This window comes from Berghia stephanieae, chromosome 9 (assembly GCF_034508935.2).
Source record: "Berghia stephanieae isolate SIO BIC M18660-M18661 chromosome 9, UCSD_Bste_1.3, whole genome shotgun sequence".
NCBI classification, from domain to species: domain Eukaryota; kingdom Metazoa; phylum Mollusca; class Gastropoda; order Nudibranchia; family Aeolidiidae; genus Berghia; species Berghia stephanieae.
This window is the reverse complement of record NC_088368.1, coordinates 44,441,993-44,466,992: the sequence shown is the minus strand read 5'-3', so window position 1 is coordinate 44,466,992 and position 25,000 is coordinate 44,441,993. Positions and strand designations below refer to the sequence as shown.

The 25,000-nt window shown below is 40.9% G+C and overlaps 2 protein-coding genes across 2 annotated transcripts in view; one reads left to right on the top strand and one right to left on the bottom strand.

The window, feature by feature from the left end:
* Nucleotides 1–15,548, top strand: part of LOC144980300 (flavin-containing monooxygenase 5-like) — a 92,323-nt gene extending 76,775 nt beyond the window's left edge. The window contains exons 7-10 of the mRNA XM_078927955.1: nucleotides 1,686–1,814; nucleotides 5,030–5,188; nucleotides 6,255–6,420; nucleotides 12,285–15,548. Of these exons, the coding sequence (XP_078784081.1) occupies nucleotides 1,686–1,814; nucleotides 5,030–5,188; nucleotides 6,255–6,420; nucleotides 12,285–12,538 (708 nt within the window). The 3' untranslated portion in view covers nucleotides 12,539–15,548. The remainder of the gene's footprint in view (nucleotides 1–1,685; nucleotides 1,815–5,029; nucleotides 5,189–6,254; nucleotides 6,421–12,284) is intronic.
* Nucleotides 15,549–22,972: 7,424 nt separating this feature from the next.
* The window catches only part of LOC144979253 (uncharacterized), an 18,525-nt gene continuing 16,497 nt past the window's right edge, over nucleotides 22,973–25,000 (bottom strand). Inside the window, exons 5-6 of the mRNA XM_078925864.1 lie at nucleotides 23,875–24,010; nucleotides 22,973–23,215 (exon numbers count right to left, since the gene is read on the bottom strand). Of these exons, the coding sequence (XP_078781990.1) occupies nucleotides 23,020–23,215; nucleotides 23,875–24,010 (332 nt within the window). The 3' untranslated portion in view covers nucleotides 22,973–23,019. The remainder of the gene's footprint in view (nucleotides 23,216–23,874; nucleotides 24,011–25,000) is intronic.

Below are 25,000 nucleotides of genomic sequence, written 5' to 3'. Positions count from 1 at the left end.
TCTGTGATATTATAGGGATTGGTATCTGGTCATGTCTATGATATTATAGGGATTGGTATCTGGTCATGTCTGTGATATTATAGGGATTGGTATCTGGTCATGTCTGTGATATTATAGGGATTGGTATCTGGTCATGTCTATGATTATAGGGATTGGTATCTGGTCATGTCTGTGATATTATAGGGATTGGTATCTGGTCATGTCTGTGATATTATAGGGATTGGTATCTGGTCATGTCTGTGATATTATAGGGATTGGTATCTGGTCATGTCTGTGATATAGGGATTGGTATCTGGTCATGTCTGTGATATTATAGGGATTGGTATCTGGTCATGTCTGTGATATTATAGGGATTGGTATCTGGTCATGTCTGTGATATTATAGGGATTGGTATCTGGTCATGTCTGTGATATTATAGGGATTGGTATCTGGTCATGTCTGTGATATTATAGGGATTGGTATCTGGTCATGTCTGTGATATTATAGGGATTGGTATCTGGTCATGTCTATGATTATAGGGATTGGTATCTGGTCATGTCTGTGATATTATAGGGATTGGTATCTGGTCATGTCTGTGATATTATAGGGATTGGTATCTGGTCATGTCTGTGATATTATAGGGATTGTTTTTGCATTGGAAAGTCTTTTAATGTCACGAGATATGTAACTATTGATTATTATTATTATTATTATTATTATTATTATTATTATTATTATTATTATTATTATTATTATTATTATTATTATTATTATTATTATTATTATTATCATCATCATCATCATTATCATTATTTTAATATAAGTACACTATCATCATTATTATTATATATTATTATCATTAATATATCACCATCATCATCATCATCATCATCATCATCATCATCATCATCATCATCATCATCATCATCATCATCCCTGTCCACAATGTATCAGGTACTTCAACCAGATCATCACCATCATCATCACCATCATCATCATCATCCCTGTCCACAATGTATCAGGTACTTCAACCACATCATCATCATCATCATCATCACCATCATCATCACCATCATCATCATCATCATCATCATCATCATCATCATCATCATCATCACCATCATCATCATCATCATCATCATCATCATCATCATCATCATCATCCCTGTCCACAATGTATCAGGTACTTCAACCATATCATCATCATCATCACCATCATCATCATCATCATCATCATCATCATCATCATCATCATCACCATCAATACCATCATCATCAATACCATCATCACCATCATCATCATCATCATCATCATCACCATCATCACCATCACCATCATCATCATCATCATCATCATCACCATCATCACCATCATCATCACCATCATCATCATCATCATCATCATCATCATCATCATCATCATCATCATCATTACATCATACATCATCACCATCATCATCATCATCATCATCATCATCATCATCATCATCATCATCATCATCATCATCATCATACATCATCATCATCCATCATCATCATCATATCATCATCACCATCATCATCATCATCATCATCCATCATCACATCATCATCATCATCATCATCACCATCATCATCATCATCACCATCATCATCACCTTCATCATCATCACCATCACCCCTGTCCACAATGTATCAGGTACTTCCACCATATCATCATCCATCAGGTGAAGACAGACATCAAAAGATTCACCGAGACTGGAGTGGAATTTGTTGATGGGACAAAGGAGGAAAATATTGATGTGGTGGTCAAGGCTACAGGATATTCCATTGGCTTTCCCTTCATCGATAAAGAGGTAGAGTTGGCAGCTAGGAATGCTATTCTTTATAATTATTATCATTAGGGTGCAAATATATCGTGCTTGGAGGTTTCTGGGCATGGGTGCCAGTTTTCCAGTTCATGCCGGAATTCCGGTTTCATGATATCTCGAAGTCAAATACCTCCGGTTTCAGTGTTCTGGTGTCATCACTAAATTTTTCAAAAAATGTTGAGGGAGTACCTCTGCTACTCTCTGTCTCTTTCTGTTCTTTGGCTCCCCTAGAGAGAGACAACTGCACTGTGAGTATTTCACTATGTATTATAAGTTGGTTTTAAAATCAAATTAATTTCCTCATTGTGTCAATATGTTTGCTGTGTAATCATTTAATAATGGTTTAAAAACGGTGATGGAATAAGAGTAAAGTTTAGGCCGCATTTTCAGTAGGAACATTTTCAGGTTTGGCAAAGTGTCGAGATTTTAGTTTCAGGTTTCAGCACTTCTTCCTGCTGGCACCCATGTTTCTGGGTAAGAACTAGAAGTGTTTCCTATTTGATTTCTACGCGAGTAGACAATTTTTGAGTTGGCTTGAAAGATGTCAGACAAATATGTCACATGTACAAAGAATGTTGCCTGTGTCATACCATATATGAAATGTACCCTGTTCACCTATTTTAAATCTTATAAATCGTATACAGCTTGGCGATAAAGCTGATGATAAACATTATAATGAATGCAATGTCAATTAATCTTTTTATCATTATCAAGCGGTTTCTTTTAATCTCAATTGAAGATGCTTTTGAATCAGCAAAGCAAAGCATCATCTTTCAACTAAGAACACAACACATACCGCTCAACAACCATTTAAGCAAAATTACAAAAGACACATCCCCTTCCTGCCCCCTATGTCAACACCCCAATGAAACAGTAGCCTCAGGTGGTCACTGGTTCGGATAAGTAAGTAAGTAAGAATCTGAAACTTTCACTGGTTTCATATTTTTTTATTCTTCAATAATCATCATTTACTCTGGTCGTTCCCTCACTGATTACCTCTAGACTTGACAATTGTAACTCCCTTCTAAGAATCTGAAACTTTCACTGGTTTCATATTTTTTTATTCTTCAATAATCATCATTTACTCTGGTCGTTTCCTCACTGATTACCTCTAGACTTGACAGTTGTAACTCCCTCCTCTACGGGTTGCCAAACAGCTCGATTGTAAGTCTGCAGCTACTCCAAAATAAATCTGCTCGTATTGTTGCCAAATAAAAAAGGTCAGATCACATCACTCCAGTCTTGCTATCAGTGCATTGGCTTTCCCTTGGAGAAGCGGATTGCTTACAAACTTGCCTGTTACTGTTTTAAGTGCTGGGTGGGGTTCCTACCTCCCATAGTGGGCAGGGAGGTTCTTACTGTGACTTCTATCCCCCTGTATCTGTTTTCCAGCTTGCTTTCTGTCTTGTCTTAGAATGAGATTCTGGGTGGGGATCCTGACCTCTCATAGTGGGCAGGGAGGTAAATGCTGTGTCTTCTATTCCCCCATACCCGTTTTCCAATTGTTTCCTGTCGTTGTCTTGGAATGATATTACTTAGTTTTGTCCTGATCCTTGCCGGAGTTCCTTGGCTGGGAGGGAAACAGTCGAATGAATGGTTATAGTTTTGGGAGATGATATTTTTTTCCTTGTAAATCATCTCTCTGTTATGCACTGTATTATGTTTTGTTTATATATTCTATATGATTTGTAAACATTTGAGTGTGTTCCTCTTAGTGGGGACCTGTGCTTGTGTCTGGATGACACTTTTAGGTGATCTCAAACTAAGTACTTTGACGGTGTGGTTTTGGAATCTACATCTGTTTCCTATTTGAACCAATTCCCCTTTGTCTTACCTTTTCTTGGGTGCATTAATTGTAATTCTAGAACTTTTTACTTTCCCATATTCTTCCTTTTTACTGGCGCTGATATGACCTTAATGTGTTGCTTGCACCGTAAAACCCTTAAAAACAAACAAACTGTTTCGCTCTCTCCGCTCATCTACTTCCCTGTTCATGGAACAGTTTGATTCCTAAGTCGAATTTTTCATGACATGCTTTCGCCTATTCTGCTCCTTCTGTGTAGAACGCTCTTTCAGCAGTCACCCGACATTGTAATTCTCTGTCCTCCTTTAAAGCCTCTTTGAAGACAGAGTACTTCCTTTCAGTTTACTGTGAGTGATTTTATTGAATAGTAATATATATGGTCACGTGTGCATATATGTATAAGCGCTTCCAAGCACTTTTGGTGGAAAGGGGCGCTATAGAAATTACGCATTATTATTATTATTCCTCTCTGATGTCTGTCTACAGGTCATTGATGTCACGGAGTCATTGATTCCTCTATGATGTCTGTCCACAGGTCATTGATGTCAAGGAGTCATTGATTCCTCTCTGATGTCTGTCCACAGGTCATTGATGTCAAGGAGTCATTGATTCCTCTCTGATGTCTGTCCACAGGTCATTGATGTCTCTCTGATGTCTGTCCACAGGTCATTGGTGTCACAGAGTCATTGATTCCTCTCTAATGTCTGTCCACAGGTCATTGATGTCAAGGAGTCATTGATTCCTCTCTGATGTCTGTCCACAGGTCATTGATGTCTCTCTGATGTCTGTCCACAGGTCATTGGTGTCAAGGAGTCATTGATTCCTCTCTGATGTCTGTCCACAGGTCATCGATGTCACAGAGTCATTGATGTCTCTCTGATGTCTGTCCACAGGTCATCGATGTCACAGAGTCATTGATTCCTCTCTGATGTCTGTCCACAGGTCATTGATGTCACGGAGTCATTGATTCCTCTCTGATGTCTGTCCACAGGTCATTGATGTCAAGGAGTCATTGATTCCTCTCTGATGTCTGTCCACAGGTCATTGATGTCTCTCTGATGTCTGTCCACAGGTCATTGGTGTCAAGGAGTCATTGATTCCTCTCTGATGTCTGTCCACAGGTCATTCATTCCTCTCTGATGTCTGTCCACAGGTCATTGATGTCACGGAGTCATTGATTCCTCTCTGATGTCTGTCCACAGGTCATTGATGTCAAGGAGTCATTGATTCCTCTCTGATGTCTGTCCACAGGTCATTGATGTCACGGAGTCATTGATTCCTCTCTGATGTCTGTCCACAGATCATTGATGTCGTAGTCATTGATTCCTCTCTGATGTCTGTCCACAGGTCATTGATGTCACGGAGTCATTGATTCCTCTCTGATGTCTGTCCACAGGTCATTGATGTCCAAGACAATCACGTCCAGCTGTACAAATACATGTACCCTCCAGATCTGGAACACAAGACCCTGGCTGTAATTGGCTGTTTCCAACCGTTGGGTGCCATCATCCCACTCAGTGAATTACAATGTCGACTCGCCACTAGAGTTATCAAGGTAAGCTGGTGTTGTGGTGAAAAGACTCCCCCTTAGGGATGCTATAGACGATAAGGTTTTTACTAGATCTTCGGTCAGATTTGGGTAAAGCAAATCATAACGAAATCCCCCTTTTTATGACTTACTTACTTATCCGAACCAGCGACCACCTGAGCTCTAGCCCTTCGGTCTTGTGCCATGACGTACCCCTTTTATGACTAACAGGACAGCATAATTATTGTAATCCTGAATACAATTGAGTGTTAGAAGGAGAAAATAAATAAATAAATAAAATTCCCTTTATTCATCCCATTGGGGAATTTTGTCTTTAGCTGTCATCTGCATTTTTTGCGCCGCAAATATCAGGGCGATCCGCAAATTTTGGCAAATTTCCCAAAATTGGTAAATCGTAGCAAATTTTGGGAAAATTGGCAAATCGCGTGGCAAATTTTGGGGGAAAAAAGAAGCGTAAACAAAATAACGGAAAAAAAAGTGCGAAACTTGAGAAATGTTGCAGCTTTTCCTGGGCCCAAACAGAGGGAAGCTACTCTCTACGGATAATGATCCTTTAAAATCTTTGTAACAACGCTATTCACAGTCATTTCATTTCTCAAGTCAAATAAATGTAAAAAATTGTCTTTTGTATATATTTTTTTCTGAATCATGTGTTAATTTTTACTGAAACGCTTAGTTGTCCTCGGCAAATTTTTGGGCAAATTTTGGCAAATTTTAGGTCCCAATTTGGCAGAAAATGCAGATGACAGCTTTAGGGTCTTTTCCAAGGGAAGAATCGATTGACCCATGCGTCAACCACAGTGCAGCACCGCAAAATGAGCTGGGGCAAGGTGACTTGCTCAAGGTCACACAATGCAGCAGGTATTTGAACTCGGTTCCTTTTGGGTACGAAGCAAAGACAGTACTGCTGAGCCACACAGAATGTATGAGGATTGTATGATGGACAGAATTTTTTTTAAATCATGTAATCTTTCTAAATGTTTATTTTTAAGAGTTATAAATTTCATCAATTTGGGAGAACATGATTAATGATCCTTTCCATGTTTATTCTTCACTCGTCTATCCATCCCAGGGTGCCGTGACGTTACCCAGCAATACAGACATGTGGACAGATATTCGTAAGAAGGAATCGGAAATTGCTCACCGATACACCAAGTCACGACGACATACCATACAGGTTGACTACATTCCATTTAGTGACGAGCTCGCCAAATTGGCTGGGTGCATGCCAGATTATTGTAAGTTTATCCATCTTGTTGTCTCTGTCTGTTTGTCTATCTGCCTTTTCTCTTCATCTTCTTCTTTGTGGCTGGGTGGGGATTCCGACCTCCCATAGTGGGCAGGTAGGTACATGCTGTCGTCTTCTATACTCCTATCCCTGTTTTCCAATTGCTTCTCTGTCATTGTCTTGGAATGCTATTACTTAGTTTTGTTCTGACCCTGGCCGGAATCTTTGGCTGGGAGGAAAACCCTCGAATGTATGGTTATAGTTTTGGGAGATGATATTTCTAAAATTGTAAATCATCTGTCTGTTATGTACTGTTGTTGTTTTTATTTTTAACATTTGATTTGTAAACATTTGAGTGTATCCCTCTTTGTGAAAATTTGTGCTGGTGTCTGGGTGAGACTTTTGGGTGATCTCAAACTGTACAACGATAGTGTGCTCATGGAATCTATATCTGTTCCTTTTTTGAACCATTCTTCTTTGTCTTATTTTTTCCTTAAGTCCTTTTAATTGTACATCTAGAACGTTTTTTACTTTCTAATTTTCTTCCTTTTTACTGGCGCTGTTATGACCTAAATGTGTTGCAAGTGTTGTAAGACTTTTAAAAACAAACAAAATAAAAGAATTGAGCTTTATATAGCGCAATATCCACTAAATGTGCTCAAAGCGCTTTACAAGGGGTCCCTGGTCAACAGCAACATTTAACATGTAAGACGGGACATGACGCCTGTTAGGCGATATTACAATTTTCGGACAAAGACAACGCTGTTAACGACCAGGTACTCATTTTACACCTGAGTACAGTGAGAGAATATGAGTAAAGAGCCTTTTCCAAGGACTCAACTATGCGCCCGAGAGCGAGGCTCGAACCCAGGACTTTCCGATCTGAAAGCGAGTGTCATACGACTAGACCACATAGCTGCACAAACAAACAATCTTCTTTGCGGATATATATGCGGTCTTGTGGTATCACACTCGCCTTCAGATAAGAAGGTCCTGGGCTCGGGTTCCAGCCTGAGTGCCGCATTGTGGAGTCCTTGGAAAAGGCTCTTTACTCGCATTCTCTCACCATACTCGAGTGTGAAATGATACCTGCTGTTAACAGCATTGTCTTTGTTTTAAAAAAACATTGTAATATATTGGTGTCAAGTTTCATCCTACATGTTTAGTGTCGCTGTTTGCTTAGGACCCCTTGTGAAGTATTTGAGCATGTGTGGTGGATATTGTGCTATATAATTGCTCTCGTTTTTATTGGGGTTTTTTTTTTTTTTGGGGGGGGGGGGGGTGGAGAGATTTCTTCTTCTTCTTGTTCTTCCTTAGTGGTATCGAATGGCTACACCTCTATTTTGAATCTTTTAATCCATTCTTCAAATTCTTTTCCTGCCTTATAGGCTGTCTCGTAGCCTACTGATAGGCTTGTCACTGGGCAGTGGAGGACGATGTGGTCCATTGTCTCAGGGCCTCCTTGGCAATGACGGCATGCATCTGATTCTCTCAGATTCCGTCTATGCATGTTAGCTGCGGTTCTGCCATATCCTGTCAAAATGCGGTTGGAGGTGACCCAGCATTTTCGGCTATTGCAGAGAAAGCCAGGTGTTCTTTCTGTTTGGTCCCCTGGGTCTGTCTTGGTTCCACATCGACATCCATTCCTCTTTCACGTTGAAATGTTGTCTTGAAGTTTCTTCCTTTACTCATCTTCGTCTTCCTCACATCCTACCTCTCTTGATATTTTTGGAAGAAAGTCTTAACATTTCTCAACAAGAAAGAGTTATAATTTAGATCTAAATCAGTTAGTGCATCAGAATGTTAACAGTTCGAGAATATCTCTCTTAAAGTTCAATACATACTCATATTAATAGTTTTGTGATAGTCCAGGGGAAAGCAAGGAATTTTTACCATTTGACAAGCCCTAATTGCTGCTGCTTCTTATGGTTCACACTATTATGTTATGACGATCGACCCAATCAGCAAAGTCCGGTCCGCATTCGTGCACCGTCGCGAACCCGCCTGGTAGCATCGTCACAACACACCTTTCGACTAGATGCTCTGCCGTTTCGGGTTCTTGCCCACAGCGTGGACATATTGGACAGGAAGTTAGACCCCACTGATGTAACGTACCGGCCGTTAGGCAGCTCCTCGACCGAAGCCGATTCGCAGCTACCCAGTGTCTCCTCTTACTGGTATCAAAGCCTGGCAACTTCTCACCAAGCTTAGAGGAGTGTAGGTCCCCGCCCCCACGAGGGATTGAATTCGTCCAAACCGACTTCCATCTCGTATGTGCAGCTCTGTCCGTAGTCAGGGATTCTGCATACAAGGGTTGCCAAGACTTAATTCGGCTCGAAACGGGGGCACCGTTCATTATGCGCGTGAGAGGGGTATCCCCATTCCCTCTCTCTTTGATCTTACTTTGCCAGTTTCCCGTAATGGTCTCCCTCCGGACATCGGGGGGCTGGTTCGCCGCCATTATCGGGCCCCATTCTCTAGGGGTTGTTGCTAGCGTTCCCGACACTATGTGCATCGACTTGCGAAGTTTTACATCCACCTTCTCAACGTTTCTGCTTCTACCCCACACTGGAGCGCAATACTCCGCGGTGGAATAGCATAGTGCCAGGGCGGATGTTCTCAGGAGCGCTTGGCTAGCGCCCCAAGTCGATCCCGCCAGCTTCCTCAGAAGACTATTCAGTTTCTCTATCTTCCGGGCAACCCCTTTGAGATGAACCCGATAGGTAAGACTGCGATCCAACGTCACCCCTAAATATTTTGGACGCGGCTCATATGGGAGTGGCTGGTCCCCGACTAGGACATTCAGTTTACAGGTGTGCCAACCACTGCATAAGTGAAATGCAGTGGCCACGGTTTTTGAAGTGTTCATCTTCAGGTACCACTTGTCAAAGTAGGATTTGAGTCTGGTGACGTCCTCGCTGAGTACGCTCTCGAGACGGGTCCACACTTTACTCTGAGTAGCGAGTGCCCAGTCGTCTGCGTATCCCAGCCTCAGGGAGGAAGTGTTCGGCATATCGCTAATGTAAACGTTAAACAACATTGGCGCAAGTACCGACCCCTGAGGGACCCCATTCTTCAATTTCCTAACTTTGCTCGTGACGTCTCCCAGCGCGACGTGGAATTGCCTTTCCCTAAGATCGAAGAGAACAACTTCAAGGTCTTTTTGCACCTTATGATTTTTGCAAGTTTGAGCATTAACCCATCGCACCAGACCGTATCGTACGCTGCTGATAGGTCTATAAACACAGCACCTGTTTGCTGTTTTCTCTCAAACCCGTGCTCAATATGCTCTGTAAGGGCAATGACCTGCTCCGTGGTGCACCTCCCTTCCCTGAAGCCTGCCTGCTCGGGTGGCAGGGCAGCGTCTAGGACCGGCCCCCATCGGTTTAATAGAACACGCTCCAACAATTTGTAAAGACAGCTCAGCAGCGATATGGGTCTGTAACTGTCTGCCTCCTTCGCCGGCTTCCCTGGCTTCAGGATGGCAACTATCTTCGCATGCTTCCACACTTGTGGAAGCTTTCCTTTTGCAAGGATGTCAGACATTGCCTCTGCTAGCCAGGCCCGTGCCCTGGGGCCCAGATGCTTCACCATATCGGGATATACACCACTCTATCCCTGCTGCTTTGCCGTTCTTCACTTCGATAATGGCTGCACCCACTTCTCGGGGACTGAACGGGGCCGTCCAGTCCGACTCCTCCGCAGGTAGCGAGTCCAAAATCGTACGGTACGCCTTGCGGACACCGCGCTCAAAAGCCTGATTAGGGACCCGCTTACTACGGTTCTTAATGTTCTTGGCAATTGTGTCTGCCTCGCATTCCGGTGCAGCCTTCGCGAAATTCCGATCTGGGTCCAATTTCTTTATCAAACGCCAAGCGTGGCGGCTGGAGTGTGTAAAGTCGAGACTTTCCATGGTCTCCTGCCACCGTTGCTTCCTTCCCTCTGCCAGAGACTGAAGTAGTCTATCGGCTGCGTCCTGGGACTGGGTCTGCTGGTACTCTCGGTACAGCTCTTCCGACTCTGCTGTCCAGCAAGGGGTGTAGAATTTCCGTTTGCCCCGTGGAATAGAGCGTTGAGCGCTTTTAACCAGTAGCCTACTGAATCTGGTTATATTCTTGGACTTGGGAGGAATGGCAGGGCAGACCTGCTCGATATAGGAACTGAATTCCTCCCAGTCAGCCTTCCTGAAATTCCATCTGCAAAGTGGGAGAGACTGCACCCTCGGTATTGTCACCCCAGCTGTGACAAGAACCGGCCTGTGCTGGCTATGCGGAAAGTCCCGAGGACTGTCCGTTTCACCTGCAGCGGTTCACCATTCGCGCCTTTCGTTACGAGGGTGAGGTCTGGAGTATACTCCTTCTTATGGCAGGTACCCCGGAAGGTACCCTTGGCTGTAGGATCGTACACTAGGTGTAGATCATTACAGTCCAACCATGAGCGGAGTTGTCTTCCTGCCTCGTTGCAGTCTCGGTAGCCCCATTCGTGATGGTGGCTATTAAAGTCTCCCAGACAGATGGAAGGATGGCTGACCACCGGTACCGGTGGTGTAGTCCAAGTCGCTCTAGGTGGTTTGTAAATATTATGCAAACACAGTCCACCTACTTCCACGGAAATTCGGTTCACCCCATTGCTGTCCGTTACGCTCTCAATGACCCTTACCTTCGATGGCTCTTTAGCGTAAACGCTAACCCCTCCTTTGAGCCTCGAAGTGTCCTCGCGTTGGACCACCGTATAGCCTGGGATCTGGAATCGGGAAGATTGCGCGCTGAATAAAGGTGGGTCTCCTGTAACAGGAGGATATCTACGCAATGAACGGCCAATAGCTTTGATAAAAGCTCATTTTTTGCCATACTCTGGCTCTCGACGTTCAGGGACAATATACGCGTCAGTTCGCCATCCCCGCCGTCGCATTTTCCGATCGGCAGGCCGCGAATCGATTGATGCATGGGACGTTTGCTTTTTTCTCGGACGTGCCGACGACCCTGGCGACACGAACGCGGTATTATTTGGCTAGGCGGCAGACCGCTTCGCCATTGATGGGACTGATTGGGACTCGACATAAGGATAATAGTGTGGCGCCCGGGATAGGGCTGCTATTCGGGCACCGGGTTTGGATCTAATTTAGTCACACACCGGGGCGAGCAGCTCATGTGGCTCGTTGGCTCGATACCCGGGATGGTCTCGTGACGGTCGACCGGGATTTACATCCTTGCCCTCCCGTGTGCCTCAAGCCCCCTCACCAACTGCAAGGTAAAGATCCACGAGGGGTGGGGTTCCTGACCTCCCATAGTGGGCAGGGAGGTAGGCTACTTACTGCGTCTTCTATCCCCCTATATCTGTTTTCCAACTTGCTTTCTGTCTTGGTCTTGGAATAAGATTACTTGGTTTTATCCTGGCCCTGGCCAGGCCAGATACCCTGGCTGAGAGGGAAACAGTCAAATGTATAGTTAGTTTTGGGAGATGATATTTTATTCCTTGTAAATCATCTCTCTGTTATGCACCGTTATACATATTACATATGATTTGTACACATTTGAGTGTATTCCTCTCAGTAGGGACCTGTGCTTGTGTCTGGATGAGACTTTTAGGTGATCTCAAACTAAATACTTTGATAGTGTGCTCTTGGAATCTACATCTGTTTCCTATTTGAACCAATTTCCCTTTTCTTGGGTGCTTTAATTGTAATTCTAGAACTTTTTACTTTCCCATTTTCTTCCTTTTTACTGGCGCTGATATGACCTAAATGTGTTGCAAGCGGCGTAAAACCTTTAAAAACAAACAAAAACAAACCCTAATTGGGATTTCATGCTGGGATAAAATGGATTAAGGTAAAAAAACATCCAATGTTTTTGTTTTGTTTTGTATTTCTCACAGGTTCCATATTGAAGTCGGACCCCTACCTGGCATTTAAAATGGTGTTTGGTCCCGTGACCCCGTACCACTATCGTGTCATGGGCCCTGGCAAATGGGAAGGGGCCCGTCATGCCATCCTGACCCAATGGCAACGGATTGAGGCCCCTCTCAAGACCCGACAACTTCCTCCTAGAGACTCGTCTGATTTGAGGATTTGGAAAATGGTGGCCATCGGAATTGTCATCTTTTTCATATTTAGATTTTTATTTTTTTGATTGGCTTGTGATGTTTTATCTTGTGGACCGAAAAAAATGGTGCCTTTGGATATCACTTATAATGAACGAGAAATTAAAAAATATATTATAATCTTTTACTTACCTGCCTATTTTTACGGATCGTCCGTAATTGTTACGGAAAATAGGTATTTTATTATTTTTATCTTTTAAGTTCCCGCAGTTATCAAAGAAAGAAAAAAAAATGTTCCCTTAAAGTTATAAAGGCTACTGCTCAGTTCACGCCCATGATAGCTTAGTCGATTGCCAGCTCGTAAGGGTGGAGGTCAACAACATTTATTTTACGTATAGAAGGTTGTAGATAGGCAGTATTTTTTTTTCTTTTTTGTTGTTGTTGTTGTTGTTGTTGTTGTTGTTGTTGTTGTTAATTGGTGGAGTATTACTAAAATTATACCATTTATTACTGATGAATTTTGTATTGGCTACTGATTTTGAAATGTTCAAGTAGACAGGTATGCTTTTATATATTCCTGTAAAATTGGTTAACTCTGTTTTGCTCAAAATTAAGATTAGAAGACCTTTTGTGATAATGTCAGTCAGTATTATTTTATATTACGTATAACTGTCTCTCTGATGTCTCATCTTTATCTGGTGGATAGATTGATTGTGAATCTGAATTGTGTTTTAATTTATTTTTTTTAAGTAGCTCTGCTTCAAGTGATTTATATCTGTACGGTAACAATATTTGTCTTAGAATAGAAGGAGATTTCATGGTTTTGTCCTTTCCCTGAGTGGTGTCCTTGCTGGGAGGGAAACAGTCAAATGCATATTTATAGTTTTGGGAGATATTTATTTTTCATTGTAAATCATCTATCTCTCTGTTATGATTTGTTATATTTGTTGTTTTGAATGTATAATGTAAGCATTTGAGTGTATTCCTCTTAGTCAGATCCTGTGCTGGTGTTTGGATGAGACTTTTAGATGATCTCAAACTAAGTACACTGGTAGGGTGCTCTTGGAATCTACATCTGATCGGAAATAACAAACTTTGGGTGACAAGAGCGATAAAAGAGATGTTAAATCAGAAAAAATATGCACTCAAGACTGAGAGGAAAGGAAAAAAGTTAAAAGAAAATTAAATAAAGCCACCCGAGAGAGGAAAAACAATAAATATACAAAAAATATTGAGAGGAAACTGGAATGTAATGACATGAAAAGTATTTGGAATAATATCAAAATAGTCACAGGAATGAACGGTAATAAAAACTCAAAGATAAAGTTAGAAAAGGGTATGTTGACGATAGCGCCATTCAGGCCGTGATAACAACCAGAGATGATGTATTGAATTATTATAGATAGTGAAATTGAAAGATTTGTTAAATGGTGTGATAATAACTATGTAGAACTTAATGTAAAGAAAACTAAAGAAATTATATTTTTTGATTTTATAATTAAATTAAAATAAATAGAATAATAAGGCGTGCTAATTGAATGTTAGGAAATGATGGATGGGACATTTTGAAGATTTTCACAAAGATATTGATGATGTTAAGATTAGCAAAATTGAAAGAGACGAGTCCCGCCATCTGTACAACGAACTTTAAACGAGCCAGAGAAGTTACAGACTTAATACACATGAAAACCAAAAGACGTACGATATTTAAATTCATTATTAACACCAACAATACAAAACTTTAGGATGATTTTTATTACATAAAATTTGCAAGATACTATATTCGCTTTAAAATCTATTTATATATGCGTGTTTACCTGGTGCTATATTTACATTATATAATATTTATTTATACATTCAAGTGCCATGCTGGGTGGGGTTCCTGACCTCCCATAGTGGGCAGGGAGGTACATACTGTGTCTTCTATCCCCCCATATCTGTTTTCCAATATGCTTTCCATCTTTGTCTTGGAATGAGATTATTTGTTTTTTTCCTGGCTCTGGCCGGATACCCTGGCTGGGAAGGAAACAGTCAAATGTATAGTTAGTTTTGGGAGATCATATTTTTTTCCTTGTAAATCATCTCTCTGTTATGCACTGTATTATGTTTTCTTTATATTATTTATGATTTGTAAAACATTTGAGTGTATTCCTCTTACTGGGGACCTGTGCTTGTGTCTGGATGAGACTTTTAGGTGATCTCAAACTAAGTACACTGATAGTGTGCTGTTGGAATCTACATCTTTTTCTATTTGAATCAATTCCCCTTTGTCTTACTTTTTCTTGGGTGCTTTAATTGATATTCTTGAACTTTTTACTATCCTATTGTCTTCCTATTTACTGGCGCTGATATGACATCAATGTGTTGCAAGCGCCGTAAAACTCTTAAAAACAAACAAAAACAAACAAACAAGTGCCATGATTTAGTTTTACTTTTTATCAACCTGTATTCTCTAACTCTATGTGTGCCATCCTTCCCAATCTACATTACAAATCCATTATTACAACTGTATTCTACATGCATGTCCGATTTTTATAGCTTTGCTTGTTTCTGCTTACGAATGTTTTACGAATATTTTATTATATTTGATGTTTATTTTGTTTTAAATTAGCTTCGTATTTTCATCAATTAGTTCATGACAGTGTATAAATCTGTGCTGTTATAACGATGAATGATGTGTAATATTATAATTTTCATTTAGGATCAATAAAGTATATATTATCTTATCTTATGTTACGAACTGTGTCATTATCTTCAAGCGGGTGGTTGGATGGGAGCATCACCCTTGAATCATATACCTATGATGTTCGCATGGGTGTACGATCCGATAGTGATGTCGTTTCTTCTTCTCTTTACTAGCCTATCCTGCATCTTTGGTTTGTGATTATATTTTTGACAGGGGATATTTTTTTTCTGTAAATCTTCTGCCTGTTTGTTCTTGGTTATTTATAATTTAGCTTATGATATCTTTAGGTTATGATTTTGATTGACATTTGTACTATTTTTGTTAGATTGCTTGTTTTTTTGTTTCAGCGGTCTCTCATATAACCTCAATTGTGTTGGAAGAGACCTAAAGCAACAAACAAACAAACAAACAAATCATGATCTTCAAGATTTTTGTTTTTACCTCAATTTTCCTTCTTTATGATATGCACGTGCTGTTTTATATACGTTAATTTCTCACCAAGCTATTGGTCAATAACAGGAGCAAAAAAAATGTTTTTTTTTAAATTTCCAAGTCACTGAAATATTCTTTTGTCTGGTTTCAACAAAATATACAACAACTGACGTAACTATCAATGGTTGGTTATATAACTGGGACTCGAACTCTAACTTTAAGATAGAATTTAAAAAGACACCCATAACAATAATTTGCCAGGCATATCAACGAGAGGTCACGGGGTCATCGAGCAGGAAGAAGCTTTTCTTTACTTTCATGTCAAGACATTTACACACACATTGTCGTTGTCTACACGCTGTCATCTGTCAATAACTATTTTTAACAAATCAAACCAGGATATGTTATGTGTGTCATTGTCATGTTGTGTGTGTGTGTGTCTCTGTGTGTGTGTGTGTGTGTGTTCATATTGATACGGCTTATTGTTGATCTATGTTGTAAGTATTGAAGTGCTGCTTAAACATATATGTCATTATTTATTATATAGAGTATTTTTCTGTGTGGGGTTCCTGACCTCATGGTGGGCAGGTAGACACTTACTGTATCTTCTATCCCCCTATATCTATTTGCCTTCTGTCTTTGTCTTGAAATGAGATTACTTGGTTTTGTCCTGGCCCTGACCAGAGTCCTTGGCTGGGAGGGAAACGGTAAAATTTATAGTTGTTTTTTTTTTTTGGGAGATGATATTTTTTTTCCCTCTATTATGTATTATCATGATTGCTATTTTGACTGTATAATGTAAGCATTTGAGTGTATTCCTCTTAGTGGGATCTTGGGGAACATGACCTCCCATAGCGGGCAGGGAGGTACATACTGTGTCTTCTATCCCCTTATATCTGTTTTCCAACATGCTTTCTGTCTTTGTCTCGGAATGAGATTACTTGGTTTTGTCCTGGCACTGGCCGGAGTCCTAGCTTGGAGGGAAACAGTCAAATGCATAATTATTGTTTTGGGAGATGATATTTTTTTCCTTGTAAATCATCTCTCTGTTATGTATTTTTATTTTTATTTTGAATGTATAATGTAAGCATTTGAGTGTATTCCTCTTTGTTGGATTTTGTGCTAGTGTCTGGATGAGACTTATAGGTGATCTCAAACTAAGTACATTGGTGGTATGCTCTTGGATTCTACATCTGATCCCTATTTGTTCCCATTCCCCTTTGTCTTCCTTTCTCTTGGCTGCTTTACTTGTAATTCTAGAACTTTCTACTATCCAATTTTCTTCCTTTTTACTGGCGCTGATATAACCTAAATGTGTTGCAAGCGCCGTAAAACCCTTAAAAACAAAACAAAAACAAAACGTTTATGTGTTCTCAAACTAAATACACTGGATGATGATTTCATGTTTTCACGATGGAAATGCCTGGACAATGAATTGGCCAGAAACTGCTAGTTTAATTTTATTGATGAAAGCCTTAGAGTAATGTTATGCTCTGACAATGGTTGCTAGGACATAACCCGAACGACTGGGTGGGGTTCCTACCTCCCATAGTGGGTAGGGAGGTACATACTGTGTCTTTTATCACCCTATATCGGCCTTTTAAAAAAAAACTGCCAAATTCCTGTCCTGTGACGATAATTGGCTCTTTGAAATATTTGATGCATATATTGTTCGGAAATACTTGCTTACACAGTCTCACTACACATTACTATCTTGTATGAAACATAATAAACAAAAATCGAGAGAGATTCAGGATAGATATGACGTATTGTATTCACGGGGGTAGAGGAAAATACCCTGTCCTTTTTTTTTTGCTTGATGGCTAGAAGTCGAATTCTTAACAAAATGGAATGACTTGTATACAACTATGATTGCAGCTGATGCAATTGCCATCTTCTAACATCCTCATAAAAGTTTGTAACAATCAGACTTTTTAAAGTTTTATTATATATTACTAAAGTTTGTCCCGAAGGAGGTTACTCATTCCTGTAACGGCAGTGAAAATTAACCAATTAAAATCCTCTAAACAATAGAAGTGCAACTAACAATGTTTTATCGCCGTAGATACCTCTTTTCCATCATGACCGAAACTACAAACACATGGTTTTTTCATCCAGTGTGATTTCCAGATCAAAACCGCTTCAAGAATGGTGAGTAGTGTTCAACATTAGACCATGACCCTCATTCCTGTTACCAGGGTTTGTTATTTAAATTAGAAATTGTATTAAAAATAAAAAGTATCAGTATATAGCTTATAGCATTGTGCGGCTATGTGGTCTAGTGGTATGATACTCGCTTTCGGATCGGAAGGTCCTGGGTTCGAGCCTCGCGCTCGACGCATAGTTGAGTCCTTGGAAAAGGCTCTTTACTCACTTTCTCTCACCGTACTCAGGTGTAAAATGAGTACCTGTCCGTTAACAGCGTTGTCTTTGTCCGAAAAATTGTAATATCGCCTAACAGGCGGCATGTCCCGTCCTACATGTTAAATGTTGCTGTTGACCAGGGACCCCTTGTAAAGCGCTTTGAGCACATTTAGTGGATATTGCGCTATATAAAGCTCAATTATTTAAGGCTCTAAATAATAGTCATACTTTAATGTTGGAGTAAAGCATATTTTAGGGATAGTATGAATCGAAGCGATGATAAACTCATCCCTGTTACACTCATTCCTGTTACACCTTGTTTTGTAACAGGAATGAGGGACGTAACAGGAAATGAGGAATATGAGCTTTCATAAAATGAAACACACGTTTTTATTGTAACTAAGTCCTTTGGAGCATAATGGCCCATGGAACCGGCGCTTATCCCGGTTTCTGTAGCATGAAACAGACGTTTAACTTATGAATACAACGCTCGTCTATAGGGAATGAGATTAGCGGAAGAGTAGCGTCCCTTGATTGGACGTCACCGATAGTCTGTGACGTCACCGGTGGAAAAGTTATTAGAGAGAGAACGTCATGTTGGTTGTACGCATGCGTCTCTCGTTATCTCTAATAACTTTTCCGCCGGTGACGTCACAGACTATGGGTGACGTCCAATCAAGGGACGCTACTCTTCCGCTAATCTCATTCCCTATAGCAAATTACATTCCCCAGCAGCACTGGTACCATACTATAGACCTGGGTGAAACAAAGTGAAACAACCGGAATTAATTTCCTTGATTAAGGAAACCACACTATGTTTGTGGAGGGTTTCGAACCTGGTACCTCCCGGACGGGAGTCCCTTTCGGTAACCACTCGGCCACGGCGCCTCCACGTGGTTTATTGATTCATAGCATATTCTTTTGTTTCATAAGGATGTGTTTGGTAAAGTGTTTTGTAAACCAATGAAGTGTTACAGGCCATTAAAGTCCATTAAAGTGGTAACATTCATGGTTACAAGGTTACCATTAAAAACAATTTTTTTGTATACATATGTGCAAAGTTACCTTGCCAATACCAAATGCCTAATGTCCAAACATAGTTTGTTGCCTGTTAGGCTCAGATACATTTTAGATGATTACTATTATTTTAACGGCCCGGTCAAGCTTTTTTTTTGGTGGCGAAATGTAACTTGATATTGTTGTTCGTTTTTAAGGGTCATAGCTTTGCTGTAACGATTGTTTTATTTTTTTTTTTCTTATCTCAAAGGCCAAAAAAAGCCAAGACACCTGCCGAGAGGGAACGACTTTACCGTCAAAGACGAGATGGAGATCCTATTCGACCTGCTATTAATCTTAAAAAAGAACAAGACAAATACCAGAACGACAAATCGAGTGGAGAGAAAAAGTCCATAAAAGATAAGACACCAAGAGAACAACGCAAACAGAGAAAGAATTTGAGAAAAAACTACCGCACACATGCTACAAAACGTAAAAAAGCCAAATCTTGATCTGAGTTACACTCCATCCTCAAACTCAAAATCTCCACTCCAGTATGTCTCTTGTCAAAGATATCAAGCTACTAAAACAGCCAATGAAACCTTAATGTTGAAAAACCAAAGTCTTGAAGAAGAAGTGAAAAGGTTGTCCTCCTCTCTTTCTCATTCGAAAAAGAAGTCCGAAAAGTACAAAAAGCGTTTGGAGAGGTTATTAAAAAAACAGAAACGTCAATTGACACCCTGATCAAAAACTAAAAAAAACTTTTGAAACATAGCAGTAAAAACAAGAAAGGTGGCAAAAATTCATTGAAAAGAACATTACAATATCATTTTGCCCTCCTAGAAGACATCAAACATTCATTTCCACAAAGTGATTTGAAGCAACAGGTTTTCGGAAGATCCTGGGTTCGAGCCTCGCTCGGCGCATAGTTGAGTCCTTGGAAAAGGCTCTTTACTTACATTCTCTCACCGTACTCAGGTGTAAAATGAGTATATGGCCGAACAGAGCGTTGTTGGTGTCAGAAAAAAATTAGCAATATCGCCTAACAGGCGCCATGTTTCGTTCTACATGTTACGTGTTCCTTTTGTATCAGCGACCCCTTGTAAAGCGCTTTGAGCACATTTAGTGGATATTGCGCTATATAAAAGCTCAATTTTTTAAAGCTATCCCATCAACGACAAGGTAGGAGATTCATGAGGGAGAAAAACAAAAACAAGGCGGAAGTCACTTCGGAACTGTTGACTGTAAATAGCTTGTTTTTATTTGCCATAAAATAAATACTTTGTTATTTCGAAACAAAAAAAAAAAAAGAAGATTTTTTTGTCATAATTATTATTTGGAAAAATCATACATAAAATACATATAAGTTTGAAATGAAACTTATAAAATGGGCTTGCTTAAAATTAAAAGTCTGCAGTAAAAGGGGGCGTGTCCTTTGTTCCACAGGAATTTTGAATCTAGTTTTAAACTAATTTAGCGCTTATAAGGGAAAATTACTGCGAATTTTATAAGCCTAAAGTTATCCATTATCATTGAGATAAATATTTATACCATAGTAACTCTTATGATTGCAAAAATCGCAAAGAATTCCGAGAGAATTTTATAGAGAAATAAGGGGTATCTACGGCAAACGTTTGAGAATTAAGACCCAGTGATCAATTAAAATGGAAATGGCTCTGCGCATGGCGGAAGTCATCGTATTTTAACAAACGGAAAGAGGAACACGCCCACTTTGTTAGAGTCCTTTCCTTTACATCCCTGGTCATATTGACAATCTCTAAATAAATATTTAAATAAATATAAGATAAACGTAACTGTCAACATTCCTCTTTGTTTGTTTTAAAGGGTTTTACGGCGCTTGCAACACATTTAGGTCATATCAGCGCCAATAAAAAGGAAGAAAATGGGATAGTAAAAAGTTCTAGAATTACAATTAAAGCACAAAAGAAAAGGTAAGACAAAGGGGAATTGGTTCAAATAGGGAACAGATGTAGATTCCAAGAGCACACCGTCAAAGTACTTAGTTTGAGATCACCTAAAAGTCTCATCCAGACACCAGCACAGGTCCCCACTAAGAGGAACACACTCAAATGTTTACCAATCATATAATATAATATGTAAACTAAACATAATACAATGCATAACAGAGAGATGATTTACAATGAAAAAAATATCATCTCGCAAAACTATAACTATACATTCGACTGTTTCCCTCCCAGCCAAGGAAATCCGGCAAGGATCAGGACAAAACAACGTAATCTCATTCCAAGACAATGATAGGAAACAATTGGAAAACGGGTATGGGGGGATAGAAGACGCAATATGTACCTTTCTGCCCACTATGGGAGATTCCTCTTTGTAATTTACTTTAATGTTGGTCAGGGCCATCATCGATATTATTGTTATGATCCTTTAAATGTTCATGATATATCTACCATCTCCACTGTTATCATCACCACACCATCACCACCACCCCAACCGTCACCACCACCTACATCCCCACCCTCATCATCACCCTCACGACCACTACCACCAAAAACAACACTATCACCACGACCACCATTACCATCGTCACCATCATCATCATCATCATCATCATCATCACAAACACCACCACCCCAACCGCCACAACCACCAACATCACCATCACCACATCCCCTCCCTCATCATCACCCTCACCATCACCACCACCACCCACAATAACAACAACAACAAAATCACTATCATCATCATCATCATCATCACCAGCACCATCATCATCATCATCATCATCATCATCATCATCATCGTCATCATCATCATCATCACAAACACCACCACCCCAACCGTCACAACCACCAACATCACCATCACCACATCCCCTCCCTCATCATCACCCTCACCATCACCACCATCACCACCACCACCCACAACAACAACAACAAATTCACTATCATCATCATCATCATCATCATCATCATCATCATCACCACCACCACCACCACCACTACCACCACCATCATCATCATCATCATCATCATCACCATCATCATCGTCGTCGTCATCATTATCGTCGTCATCATCATCACCACCACCACCACCGCCACCACCACCATCATCATCATCATCATCATCATCACCACCATCATCATCATCATCATCATCATCACCACCACCACCACCACCATCATCATCATCATCATCATCATCATCGTCGTCGTCGTCGTCATCATCATCGTCGTCATCATCATCACCACCACCACCACCGCCACCATCATCATCATCATCATCATCATCATCATCATCACCATCATCATCATCATCATCATCATCATCATCATCATCATCATCATCATCATCATCATCACCACCACCACCACCACCACCACCATCATCATCTTTACCACCACCACGACCACCACCACCACCACCGCCATCATCATCATCATCATCACCATCATCATCATCATCATCATCACCATCACCACCACCACACCACCACCACCACCACACCATCACCACCACACCACCACCACCATCACCACCACACCACCACCACCACCACACCACCACCACACCACCATCACCACACCACCACCACCACCACACCACACCACCACCACAACCACACCACCACCACACCACCACACGACCACCACCACACCACCACCACACCACCACACGACCACCACCACACCACTACACCACCACCACCACACAACCACCACCACCACACCACCACCATCACCACCACCATCACCACACCACCATCACCACACCATCACCACCACACCACACCACCACCACCACACCACCACCACCACACCACCATCACCACCACCACCATCACCACCACCACCACACCACCACCACCACACCACCACCATCACCACACCACCACCACACCACCATCACCAAACCACCATCACCACACCACCATCACCACCACCACCACCACCACCATCACCACACCACCACACCACCACCACATCACCACACCACCACACCACCACCACACCACCACCACCACATCACCACCACCACACCACCACACCACCATCACCACACCACCACCACATCACCACCAATCAACCAACCCATCAATCATCAACATCAGACAATATCATCACTGTTAAACAGTGTGTTCTCATCGGGCACCACTCCCTTGTTACACAGATCGCTGGTACAACAGTAGAAGCAGGTTATATCGGTGTCCTGTTGAATCTGACCACTGTTTAAATTCAGGCACTTCGTCTTGTCCGACGATGAGTCATACCATTTGGCCCGGCACGTTGGAATGTCCACACAGCTGAATGGAAAAGTCAAAGATGTAAGTAAAAGGGACAGCGTGGCTCAGCGGTATGGTCTTTGCTTCGTACCTGAAAGGTACCGAGTTCGACTACCCGCCGCGTTGTGTGGCCTTGAGCAAGTCACCTAGCCTTAGCTCACTTTGCGGCGCTGCACTGCGGCTGACGCCTGTGTTATTCCAGTCTTCCCTTGGAATAGAAAATAAAGAAAAATTTCCCCTTAGGGATGAATAAAGAGAATTTATTTATTATTATTATTATAAAAGAAAATTACCTGACTTTCGATTCACTCTCTCCTTACTGATCATTTTCAGTAAATACCCAAAATGGCAGGCTTACCCAGCAGAAAAATTGATTTTTTAAACTCAAATAATCTCTCTACAAAACAACTTTATGTTCTTATTAATCAAACAAAGATCATTGTGATGTACAAAATAAATCTGAATAAGAAAAAATATATATTGTGTCGTAACAAATGTGACGATTTTGATGTAGGTGGTAAGGAGAGGGGTAAAAACGTTTGAAAACTCTGTGCAGCTTTCATGCATTGATAACATTTATCAAAGTTATATAAACAACTTTCATATATATATATGCCCAAAATACATGTCATTGCCGACAGAGGATTGCAGTACTGTTACAATCAGGGGAGACCACTCACCTTTTTGATATCTCTGCCGCGCTCTGCCCAGTTTTCTTGATGTAAGTTGTGAGACAGTACGGACTAGCGGACGAACACTTGACTGGGTTGACGTCGAAAAACCCACAGAAAGGTCCAGAACACACATAGCATGAAACTAAAATAAAAAGAATATTTATAAAATTGAGCTTTTATAAAGCGCAATATCCACTAAACATGCTTTACAGGGGGTCCCTGTCCAACAACAACACTTAGCTTTTAGGACGGGACATGATGCCTGTTAGGCGATATTACAATTTTTTCTGACAGAGACAACGCTGTTAACGGCCAGGTACTCATTGTACACCTGAGTACGTTGAGATAATGTGAGTAAAGAGCCTTTTCCAAGGACTCAACTATGCGCCGAGCAAGGCATGAACCCAAGACCTTCCAATCCGAAAGCGAGTGTCGTACCACAAGACCACGTAGCTGTACTTGTTGGGACTAGACAGGAAAATATAATATTTCACTTACTGCCAGTTTTCTAGTTCAGAAGTAGAAGTCGGCTATGTGGGCTAAGTGGTATGACACTCGCTTTCGGATCGGAAGGTCCTGGGTTCGAGCCTCGCTCGACGCATAGTTGAGTCCTTGGTAAAGGCTCTTTACTCACATTCTCTCACCGTACTCATGTGTAAAATGAGTACCTGGCCGTTAACAGCGTTTCTATGTCTGAAAAATTGTATTATCGCCTAATAGGCGTCATGTCTCGTTCTACGTGTTGCTGTTGGTCAAGGAGTCTTTGTAAAGCGCGTTGAGCACGTTGAGTGGATATTGCTCTATATTAATACTAAAAAAAAAGATCATTTTTTTTCTAGTTTAAAAGGAGAAGTCGAGTCTTTTTTTTAATCTTTTTTTTCTTTCTTTTTTTTTGTTGTTGTAATACAACACTTTTACAATGTATTTCACTGATTACAGTCAGGCACTTATTAACAACTGAGTAGAGTGGGGTAACATGTGCAAAGACTTAATCAAAAACAAATCGCAGACGACAGAAATTTACGATATTTGTTGTTACGACCCAGTCTACTAGCTACCGCGACAAACATCGCTTGACGTTAAGAGACACCGGTGCCATGCCTTTCAATGGGTTGGAGACAAAGATAAAAGG